Source organism: Oncorhynchus gorbuscha, linkage group LG09 (genome assembly GCF_021184085.1).
Source record: "Oncorhynchus gorbuscha isolate QuinsamMale2020 ecotype Even-year linkage group LG09, OgorEven_v1.0, whole genome shotgun sequence".
Taxonomy (NCBI): Eukaryota; Metazoa; Chordata; class Actinopteri; order Salmoniformes; family Salmonidae; genus Oncorhynchus; species Oncorhynchus gorbuscha.
This window is the reverse complement of record NC_060181.1, coordinates 53,523,951-53,535,739: the sequence shown is the minus strand read 5'-3', so window position 1 is coordinate 53,535,739 and position 11,789 is coordinate 53,523,951. Positions and strand designations below refer to the sequence as shown.

General features: G+C 40.8%; 1 protein-coding gene across 2 annotated transcripts in view; it reads right to left on the bottom strand.

The window, feature by feature from the left end:
- The window catches only part of LOC124043762 (serine/threonine-protein kinase 17B-like), a 19,595-nt gene extending 14,566 nt beyond the window's left edge, over positions 1–5,029 (bottom strand). Inside the window, exons 1-3 of one of the 2 annotated variants that reach the window (XM_046362694.1) lie at positions 4,885–5,029; positions 4,394–4,529; positions 1,388–1,600 (exon numbers count right to left, since the gene is read on the bottom strand). In XM_046362694.1, coding sequence (XP_046218650.1) covers positions 1,388–1,600; positions 4,394–4,529; positions 4,885–4,960 — 425 coding nt within the window. In that variant the 5' untranslated portion in view covers positions 4,961–5,029. Of the gene's footprint in view, positions 1–1,387; positions 1,601–3,649; positions 3,792–4,393; positions 4,530–4,884 lie in introns of those variants that run through there. The other variant, XM_046362695.1, reaches the window with a different exon arrangement.
- Between the last annotated feature and the right edge of the window lie 6,760 nt (positions 5,030–11,789).

Genomic DNA, 11,789 nt, shown 5'->3' with positions numbered 1-11,789 from the left:
AACCATTCTAAATGCAATCGCTATTAAACTCTTGATGACCACAATTATTTCTCAAGCTCAACTCGTAATTCAAGAGCACCTCACATTCCCATTCGAGGCCATAGGCTATAGTCAACAGTAGGCAGGCTATCAGTGCGTCACCCACCACTTGGCAACGTGAGCTTGAGGCAGTATAATGGTTTGAAATCTGAACGTTTTACTTTACTTCAAATAATGAGCCATGTCTTACATTGCTTCAAAGTAGCCTAGCCAAAATCCTACCATAGAAACCTGGAGGAAATTCATGCCATTAGCGGCAGGTAGCCTAGTGGTTAGAGCGTTGGGCCAGTAGCCGAAAGGTTGATGGTTTGAATCCCCGAGCTGACAAGGTAAAAATCTGTCGTTCTTCCCCTGAACAAGGCAGTTGGCCTACCAGAGAACAGTGGGCTGTCATAAATAAGAATTTGTTCTTAACAGACTTGCCTAGTTAAATAAAGGCTAAATTTAAAAAATAATCTCTACTGTTTTATTGGTTTTTATATGAACTTTCTTTTGCTGTCCAGAAGCCTAAGGCACCATCCTAGCCATAGCAACCCATCCTAGTTGTTGGTATTAGATTCCCCATCTTTTAGGTTCTAACAGAGATTTTTTAGCTCTGTCATATATGGAACTGCTCACATTAGGTGCGCTGTTAAGAACTGTGTTTTTCCACAAATTACATTTTGGCAAATATTTGAAAACTGCATTTTATTAACTGCTTCATTACAGGGGTTGCATGCTCAATTATAGGATATAGCCTTTTGACTGGAAAATGATAGGCTTGCCAGGTCAGCAAACTGTTATATTTTTTTTTACAAGACTAAAGGGACGTGACCAACAGAAAATACTATGCATGCATACCAGGAACTGACATTTTTCATTAAGAGCTGAATGGAAACATGCAACAAGAACTTGCCAGGTTGCATGTTTCCATTCAGCTCTTAATGAAAAATGTCAGTTCCTGGTATGCATGCATAGTATTTTCTGTTGGTCACGTCCCTTTAGTCTTGTAAAAAAAAATATAACAGTTTGCTGACCTGGTTAATGAGGGGGGGGGGGGGGGGGGGTTAGTCAGAAGCTAAATGTGTCTAAATTTGCATCCATAGCAATCACACATTATAGTGTCTCAGGTATATGATAAAGTGTTTAGATTTTATATAGTCTATCATCTGTCCTGTACATTATACATTATTATAAATTTTAAATAATTGAAACATACATGAGTTAAAGACATGACAGATGTAGTGGAGGAAGCTGATGGCGGTGTGAAGTGGATGTTGTGGGAACAAATAACATTTCACATGTTACCGACTGAACTGATAGCATCGAGTGCAATTTTTTTTTTTTTACGTTTTAAATAATAACTCACTATTCCAGCAGCAGGATTATGTCGTGGTCTGTCTCGTAGGCAGCTTGCAGGTTGACCACACGAGGGTTGTTGCGGGCCGCCTCCAGCACGGCCATCTCGTGCACCACCTCGGCCCGACAATCTCGGCCCTGCCTCCGCTTCCGCAGGAACTTGGCGGCGAACATCTTTCCCGTAGCCTTCTCCATGCACCGCTTCACCACTGCAAATTTCCCTCTGGCACCAAGGACAGAGCGAGGGAGGGCTGAGTCATTTTTTAAAATCACACATTATCTGGGTCATTTTAGTCTTCTCTGAAGGAGACAACATTGTTACCATTTGAACATCAGTTCATACAGTACCAGTCAAAAGTTTAAACACACCTACTCATTCAAGGGTTCTTTATTTTTACTATTTTCTACATTGTTGAATAAAAGAATACATCCAAACTATGGAATCCAAATATATTTTAGATATATCCCTCAAAATAGCCACCCTTTGCCTTGATGACAGCTTTGCACAGGTGGCATTCTCCCAACCAGCTTAACCTGGAATGCTAATCCAACCGTTTTGAAGGACTTCCCACATATACTGAGCTCTTATTGGGTGCTTTTTCTTCACTCTGCGATCCAACTCATCCCAAACCATCTCAATTTGGTTGAGGTTAGGTTATTGTGGAGGCCAGGTCATTGATACAGCCCTCCATCACTCTCCTTCTTGGTCAAATAGCCCTTGCACAGCCTGGAGGTGTGTTAGGTCATTGTCCTGCTGAAAAACAAATGGCGTATCACTGCCAAATGCTGTGGTAGCTATGCTTGTTAAGTGTACCTTGAATTCTAAATGAATCAACGACAACTTCACCAGCAATGCAGCCCCACACCATCACATCACCACCGCCATACTTCATGGAGGGAATCACACATGCAGAGATCATCCATTTATTTACTATGAGTCTCACAAAGATACAGCAGTTAGAACCAATAATCTCAGATTTTGACTCATCAGACCAAAGAACAGATTTTCCTCGGTCTAATGTCCATTGCTTGTGTTTCTTCGACAAACCAAGTCTCTTCTTATTGGTGTCCTTTAGTGGTTTCTTTACAACAATTTGACCATGAAGGCCTGATTCACGCAGTGTCCTCTGAAAAGTTGATGTTGAGATGTGTCTTTTAGTTGAACTGAAATATTTACTTGGGCTGCAATTTCTGAGGCTGGTAACTGTAATGAACTTATCCTCCGCAGCAGAGTTAAATCTGGTTCTTCTTTTCCTGTGGCGGTCCTCATAAGAGCCAGTTTCATCATAGCGCTTGATGGTTTTTGCAACAGCACTTGAACTTTAAAAGTTATTGAAATATTATGTATTGATTGACCGTCATGTCTTAAAGTAATGATGGACTGTCATTTCTCTTAGCTTATTTTAAGTATTCTTGCCATAATATGGACTTGGTCTTTTACCAAATAGGGCTATCTGCTGTATACCACCCCTATCTTGTCACAACACAACTGATTGACTCAAATGCATTACGGAAAGAATTTCCACAAATGAACTTTTACCAAGGCACACCTGTTAATTGAAACACATTCCAGGTGACTAACGCACAAATCTGGTTGAGAGAAAGCTTTGCACACTCTTGGCAATCATCAAGGAAAAGGGTGGCTACTTTGAAGAATTTCATATATAATATATTTTGATTTGTTTAACACTTTTTTGGTTATTACATGATTATATGTGTTATTTAATAGTTTTGATGTCTTCACTATTATTCTAAAATGTACAAAAAGTAAAAATAAAGAAAAACCCTGGAATGAGTGAGTGTGTCCAAACTTTTGACTGGTACTGTATGTAAATGTAAAATGTACATTTAGGTCATTTAGCAGACGCTCTTGACCAAAGTTTTAGTGGCCCTCCTGTTGACAGCGGAGAGGAAATGTTGCAGTTTTAAAGCAAGTTTTCTGGATTTTACACATTTTCCATTGGGCGGAGAGAACATTTAACAATTTTATAACAAATTTCATTCAATTCTACTCATTTCGCCATGCGGTAGTGGAAAATGAGCTGTTTTACAGCTAATTTCCTGCAATTCTACACCTTTTGCCACAGGGTGGAGAGAAACGTTTGCCGTTTTTAATATATCTGAGCGAGGCTGACTAACAAAGACAAGGGGGGGTCCTGCGGCTGGTAATTCAACCATGATAACAGATCTTTGTTTGGGCACAAATTCTTAATGTAGCCAACATTTCCCCTTCAAACTTTGCCAACACCACCAAGAAAGAAAAAACACAAACGGGAAGTTGCCAGACATAGTTGATTTCCTCATTTCTTCTGTGGCTGAATTCAAGTCTGGTTTTCACATGCCCTTGCTTCCTTCCTCCTGAATTGCACTAGCAAGGTTGGGGACACCGGCGATGTGACATACCCTAATGGGTCCTTTATGACAGGCAAAAAATGTTAGGTTTGGCTCATGTAGAGCACTTATAGCCACATCGCTTACAAAAAGACAATGAGGTAATCGTATGAAAACGGAACAAAAAAAATCCACCAAGTATGCATTTTATGAAATTTCATAAAACGAAATGATCTTGTGAGAAATGCCTTTCCATAAATCTATTTGTAGACTTGCCTATTTGGTGCAATTTCTAACATTTAGCCTATCCAACAATAAAAACTCTAGGCACACCAAAACTATCTGATACACAATCTTAGAGGTAGCCTTGCTAGCTATATTGTAGGTAGGCATTTACAGTTGGTAAACAAAGTTCAAGCATCAATGTAGTTAAAAAGTCTTAACTATTAGTCAACTACTATAGCTAACCACACTTGAGAGGTGCCATGTTATAGCTAATTTTAAGGATAACGTTATTTCTAATCACATTTGACGCGTTAGTTAGTCAGTAGTATATTGTGATGTATCGCACTATAATCCAAGAGACCAGTGATGCATTGGAGTCAGAAGGTCAAGATGTGAGAAGAGAATGAAGGAATTAGATAGCTTTAAAAAGGGGGAAATCGTAACGTTAGCATTGGCTCACCTGCCCAACTCGCCGGTGATTTCGTACATACTGTCCATCGGTTCCGTATTGATAAGGGTTTGAATTTCTCCAAGTAACACAGTAGGTCCATTGCGGTTGTCAAGCCGCCTCCGAGACATCGTTGTGGTTAGCCTGACTGTAGGAATAAATTAGCGCCTGTTAAGGCTGTAGACTAGCTAGCGCAATGTGTTTAGTACTAAACCAGTTAAGGTTAGTTGGCAGTTGTATAGCTAACTAGCGTTTACTAACATCGTTATATTAGCTGGATAACGTTACATAGCTCACTAGATAAATAACTAGCTAGTTTTAAATGTTTTAGCTGTTGAGAACTTGTTAGCTAGTTGTAGAAAAGCTAGCTAACGTTAGTTACTTGTTTGACAAGACAGGTCAAGAACAACGGTTAACGTCAGCTCATCTACTGTACTGCAGCTAACTAAACAACAAAGCTAGCTAACGTTACCCTTTTCTAGACAGCGAATTACGTCACTCACGAGTTGCCACTTGTGGGGTTGATTGACAAACGTGACGAAACTGTCCCTTCTGACATCGTAGAGTCATTTGCGACATTAGTGCCTAGTTTACTAACATCTGGCTAAAATCCTTCCCCTCGTCGATGTGTTAAAAAACGTATGTGTTAAAAAAATTGAAGGATTTACAGAATCAACTAGATACATTGTATGAGGAAAAGGCTAGAGGAACTTTCATAAGATCCAGAAAACAATGACTTGAAAAGGCGAAAAGAACAGATACATTTTGGGGGGGGAAAAGAGGGGAACTCGACACACAGATTAATGGGGTTACCACTGAGGATGCAGAGTTGTTATCAGACTTTACCACTAAGTTTTATGAGAATCTTTACTCCTTAGATAACAATTTTAGTGACTAAGGATCTCCTTGATTCTTTAGAGAATGTTTATTCGGTTAGTGAAGAATTTGTTTTATTTATTTATTTGAACACTTTTATTTGAACTTAATATAATACATCAATAAAATCAATTTAGCCTCAAATAAATAATGAAACATGTTAAATTTGGTTTAAATAATGCAAAAACAAAGTGTTGGAGAAGAAGGTAAAAGTGCAACATTGGCCATGTAAATAAGATATCGTTTAAGTTCCTTGCTCAGAACATGAGAACATATGAAAGCTGGTTTCTTTTAACATGAGTCTTTAATATTACCAGGTAAGAAGTTTTAGGTTGTAGTTATTATAGAAATTATAGGATTATTTCTCTCTACCATTTGTATTTCATATACCTTTGACTATTGGATGTTATTATAGGCACTTTAGTATTGCCAGTGTAACAGTATAGCTTCCGTACCTCTCCTCGTCCCTACCTGGGCTCGAACCAGGAACACATTGACAACAGCCACCCTCGAAGTATTGTTACCCATCGCTCCACAAAAGCCCTCTGCAAGGGGAACAACTACTTCAAGGTCTCAGAGTGAGTTACGTCACCGATTGAAACGCTATTAGCACGCACCCCGCTAACTAGCTAGCCATTTCACATCGGTTACACCAGCCTAATCTCGGGAGTTGATAGGCTTGAAGTCATAAACAGCTCAATGCTTGAAGCACAGGGAAGAGCTGCTGGCAAACGCACAAAAGTGCTGTTTGAATGAATGCTTACGAGCCTGTTGCTGCCTACCACCGCTCAGTCAGACTGCTTTATCAAATATCAAATCATAAAATGAATTATAACATAAGAACACACAGAAATACGAGCCTTGTGTAATTAATATGGTCAAATCCGGAAACTATCATTTTGAAAACAAAACGTTTATTCTTTCAGTGAAATACGGAACCGTTCTGTATTTTATCTAACGGGTGGCATCCATATGTCTAAATATTCCTGTTACATTGCACAACTGAGAGAATTCACAACCTTCAATGTTATGTCATAATTACGTAAAATTCTGGCAAAACTGTTGCATATACCCTGACTCTGTGTGTAATGAACAGTAAGAGAAGTGACAATTTCCCTAGTTTAATATTGCCTGCTAACCTGGATTTCTTTCAGCTAAATATGCAGGTTTAAAACAAATATACCTCTGTGTATTCATTTAAAGAAAGGCATTGGTGTTTATGGCTAGGTACATTCGTACAACGATTGTGCTTTTTTCGCAAATGCGCTTTTGATAAGTCATCCCGCTTTTGGCGAAGTTGGTCTTCACACAGTTCGCAATGAACCAGGCGGCCCAAACTGCTGCATATAGCCTGACTCTGTTGCACAGAAAGCGACATAATTTCTCCTAGTTAAAGGAATTCATGTTAGCAGGTATTATAAACTAAATATGCAGGTTTAAGAATATATATACTTGTGATTCAATTTTAAGATTATGGATAAATACACATTGGTGCAACGACAGTGCTTTTTTTCCGCAAATGCGCTTGTTAAATAACCGTTTGGTGAAGTAGGCTATGATTCAATGATAAATTAACAAGCACCGCCTCGATTGTATGCAACGCAGGACAAGCTAGATAAACTAGTAATATCATCAACCATGTGTAGTTAACTAGTGATTATGTTAAGATTCATTGTTTTTATAAGATGTGTTTTATACTAGCTAGCACCTTACCTTGGCTCCTTGCTGCACTGGCATAACAGCTGCACTCGCATAATGTAATCGGCCGTGATCGGTGTTCAAAAATGCTGATTACCGATTGTTATGAAAACTTGAAATCGGCCCTAATTAATTGGCCATTCCGATTAATCCGTCGACCTCTAGTCCAGATGTGAAACAGGGGGCTCAGTCCATGGCAGGGTGCTGCCCATCTGAGGCCCAGGGAATGAAGGCAGGGAAATGGGGGACAAGGATGAGGGAATGGGGAATACAGTCCGTGACTCCGGGGAACCACGCAGTGACACAGGGAAGGAGACTGGGTGAGTGGGCTGTCTGGAGCCTTGTATGCAGCGCCTGGGTGTGGGTGCCTGGGGAATGTCATTGCCAGAGAGGGGAATTGTGGGGGTCCCTGGGGTTTGGGAAGAAGAGGCCCCTTTGTATGGTGCTAACCTGTCCCAGGACAGTGTCACCTTTCTCCCCCTGGGAGACAGCTGCACCCGCTACACAACCTCCCCTACCCTCTCCAGAATGCTGCAGGGCCCCACTCAGTGGCTGTCCAACTTGGGCCATCTGCCTTTCTTTCTCAGGGGGCTGTAGACCCAGACCAGCTCCCCAGACACAAAGTCCCTTCCCCGGGTATGCACGTCATAGTTCCTCTTCTGCCTCACACCTACATTCATCAGCTGCTCTCTGGCAAATGTGTGGGCTGTCTCCAGGCAGTCCTGGAGTCTCCGGCCCCGGGGGAACAGGAGGGCTATACAGTGGCCGACCAAACGCCATCTCTGGAGGGGTGCGGATCTCTCCCCAGCATGAAGAGGGCAGGCGTGCAGGTGGAGTCTTGGACAGTGAAGTGGCATGCCATGAGGACCATGGGCACATGCTTGTCCCAGTCATGCTGATGTTTGGCAGAGACGATGGCCAGCTGCTGTCCAAGCGTTTTGTTGAAGCGCTCCACAAGGCCATCACTTTCAGGATGGAGGTGAGCAGTGCGGGTGTTGTGCATACCCAGCCTCTCACACATGGTGATGAACACATGGGACTCAAAGTTTTTGCCTTGGTCGCTGTGGATGGACTCCGCAGCTCCAACATCCCTGCTGTCAGGGTGTTGACAATGGTCCCTTTCTCCTGGTCTGTCTGTTTAGCTCACATAGACCTCTGTACAGTAGTGTGTGCACCCCATAGAAAATGTGTGTGTGTGTGTGTAAATAAATCCTTTGGGTAGGGGTTATGCACTGAGAAGTCCAAAACCAGGATGAAAACATGCTTTCAAGAAATCGTAAGCATCTGTGTTGGTGTGTAGTGTATGCCCCATGCTTAAAAATGCTTCTATAGCTGTGTGGATGGTACTGAAGTACAGTTTTAACCATGTTTTGAGGCTACAAAGTCTCTCGTTACAACTGAGTTTTTAGTCGTGACCCAATAGGAAATGGACGCATCCCTTCGTAAAACAATGAGTAAAAGTGTCTCTCATAACAAGGCACGAGTCCAATGCCACAGTCTCGGCTTCCATATTCCTCATTCAACCACAGTCATCAATTGTACGAGCTACACTTTGTGCGGCTCTGGTGTTTCTTCTTCTTTGAAGGCTCCTCAGTCTTCCAACTACGGCAAGCTGGAGGTTCATACATTCACTCTTTTGTGATACATTCATCAGTTCACTGAATGGGAGAACATTTCTTCATTGAGAAATAAAGCCTTTTGTTTGGCAATGTCTCAGTGTGTGTGTATTTGCAGCCAGGTGATGGATTTGTGATTTTAAGGTAACTAACAAGTTGCCAAACCAGGCTGAAATGCCATAGAATAGAATGCTCTCTATGACAACATGATAGAATAGGAGCATGTCCTTCTGTTTGACAAAACAAAATCTGAACCTACTCAAAAAATAAAGTCATTGTTGGATCGTGGTGCATTTGTAAAAGTAGACCTGAGTAAAATCCACATTATGGACCACCACAGGTGTGGTCGCCAACAGATTTGGGGTTGAAAACCATTTCCTCAGTTTGCTTGACATTTAGGATGAACATCTGAATCTCTTACAAACCTCTGTTTCTCTGACACAGTAGTCGGTCTCTTTACATTAGACCCAGAATGGTAGTATCATCAGAAAACTGGACAATATAGCTATTAGTGTGAATGGGATAGGTTCGCTCTGACCAGCTGGGTCCTGTTGGTCAGAAATGAGTGATACCCCCTGATGGTATAGGGTTTGACTGACATTTTCTGAGTTTACTGTGGAGGATGTGTGGCTGCAAGATGTTAAATGCTGAACCAAAATCCACAAATAGCAGTTGAGCATAGGCCGATGAGGATTGTTTCATCAGTGCCACATTTGTATTTAAAAGTAAGCTGATGAGGGTCCTTCAATACTCTTCATTTTAAGCTGCCCAATTCTATAAGAGTAATTATTTTGAGCCAAACACATTTTTGTCATCATCTGACAATAGTCAAATAGATGCCATGAGTTATAATAGTCAAACATAGATTTATTGGTAAAAACCAGTAGGCTGTTTGCTACCCAATTATTCAAGAGTAGTTATTTTTATTGGTAATAAATAAAAAACTGGTAGACTAATAACTGACATCAAAATTACTTTTATTTTCATTTTTTCGCTATATGTGAGGTGTTTGTTGTGTGTTTTGTCGACAATCAAATGACACAGTATGATTCTCTATCAAGAATAGAGTGCCTTGTAGCTCTCCCAGTCTTGTTTCACACGGTCGGGAACCGACCAATAAAAATGTGTTAAGAAACTAAAAACAACACACTCAATTAAAACCGCCTAACCAATTACAGAGCACTGGTGTAACGCCTATCGCTGTTGTTCCTCCCACTTCTGTTGACATGCCCACTTTCAGACCCACTCCACATACTGTATGCGGTTACCCATTCTTGCAGCGCGTGGCTTCTCAAACACCATACTTACGATGAGGGGCTTCTTCAAACGGAGGGCATCATTGATGTGAACCTAGTATCTCACAATGACAGGGTCATTCGCACGTGTATTGTACAAAAAGCTGTAAAGCATAAGTGCAATCATAGATCAGGAAAAAAAAGAAAAAGAAATGGGGCAATTCAATTTTTTAGCTGGAACTCTGTATTTTCATATTTTCCAAAATACTTTATGGAATGCAGAGTTAAAATAAAATGTGTGTGTGCGTGTGTTCCTTTCTTTCTGCAAAAATAAATAGAATAGAAAACCATGTCCATGGTATGCTGTAGATCTCTATATGCTGCTCTCTAAGTGCAATCCGTTTTGTCACCAAAGCCCCATATACTACCCACCATTGCGACCTGTACGCTCTCGTTGGCTGGCCCTCGCTTCATACTCGTTGCCAAACCCACTGGCTCCATGTCATCTACAAGACCCTGCTAGGTAAAGTCCCCCCTTATCTCAGCTCGCTGGTCACCATAGCATCACCCACCTGTAGCACGCGCTCCAGCAGGTATATCTCTCTGGTCACCCCAAAAACCAATTATTTCTTTGGCCGCCTCTCCTTCCAGTTCTCTGCTGCCAATGACTGGAACGAACTACAAACATCTCTGAAACTGGAAACACTTATCTCCCTCACTAGCTTTAAGCACCAACTGTCAGAGCAGCTCACAGATTACTGCACCTGTACATAGCCCATCTATAATTTAGCCCAAACAACTACCTCTTTCCCTACTGTATTTATTTATTTATTTTGCTCCTTTGCACCTGATTATTTTTATTTCTACTTTGCACATTCTTCCACTGCAAATCTACCATTCCAGTGTTTCACTTGCTATATTGTATTTACTTTGCCACCATGGCCTTTTTTTTGCCATTACCTCCCTTATCTCACCTCATTTGCTCACATCGTATATAGACTTGTTTATACTGTATTATCGACTGTATGTTTGTTTTACTCCATGTGTAACTCTGTGTCGTATGTGTCGAACTGCTTTGCTTTATCTTGGCCAGGTCGCAATTGTAAATGAGAACTTGTTCTCAACTTGCCTACCTGGTTAAATAAAGGTGAAATAAATAAAAATAAATGAATAAAGTGTTATGCCCTACTGGCTGAGCCCCTGCTTCACCTAAAAAAAATACACAGAAAGAAAACACACATTCATGTATCGCTAATTAAAACTTGCCCTGTGCCATTGTCTTTTAATACAATCATTGGGGGTGAAAAGGAGAAATACAGGAGCTTTTGCATAGAGTGGAGTTCTGACAGTGGGATGTCCAATCCTATTGGTAATTGATCAGGCAAGGGGAGTGGTGGTGGCGGTGAGTTTTGTCCTTATTGGGCGAGAAGCAGACTGACTTTATTCTTATTGGACATTCGCAGCAGAAGAAAAAGCCATGGAAAATGTCTTGATTGGCAGAAATGATTTGAACCCCATTGTGAAAGGTTACTGCACATGCCACAAAGCCGCCCCTCCAAGCTCGAGGTGATGTGTGGACGTTCGAGACTGGGGTCATTCCGTTATACAGAAATAGGGAGACATGGTTGACTATGCGAGCCCCAAACCATTAGTACATTTCGTGCAAAATAAACAGTACCAGTCAAAAGTATGGACACACCTACTCATTAAAGAGTTTTTCTTTATTATTACAATTTTCTACATTGTAGAATAATAGTGAAAACATCAAAATTGAAATAACACATGGAATCATGTAGTAACCAAAAAAAGTGTTAAACAAAGACAATGCCAAGAGTGTGCAAAACTGTCATCAAGTCAAAGGATGGCTACTTTGAAGAATCTCAAATGTAAAATATATTTTGATTTGTTTAACACCTTTTTGGTTACTACATGATTCCATATGTGTTATTTCATAGTTGTGATGTCTCCACTATTATTCTACAA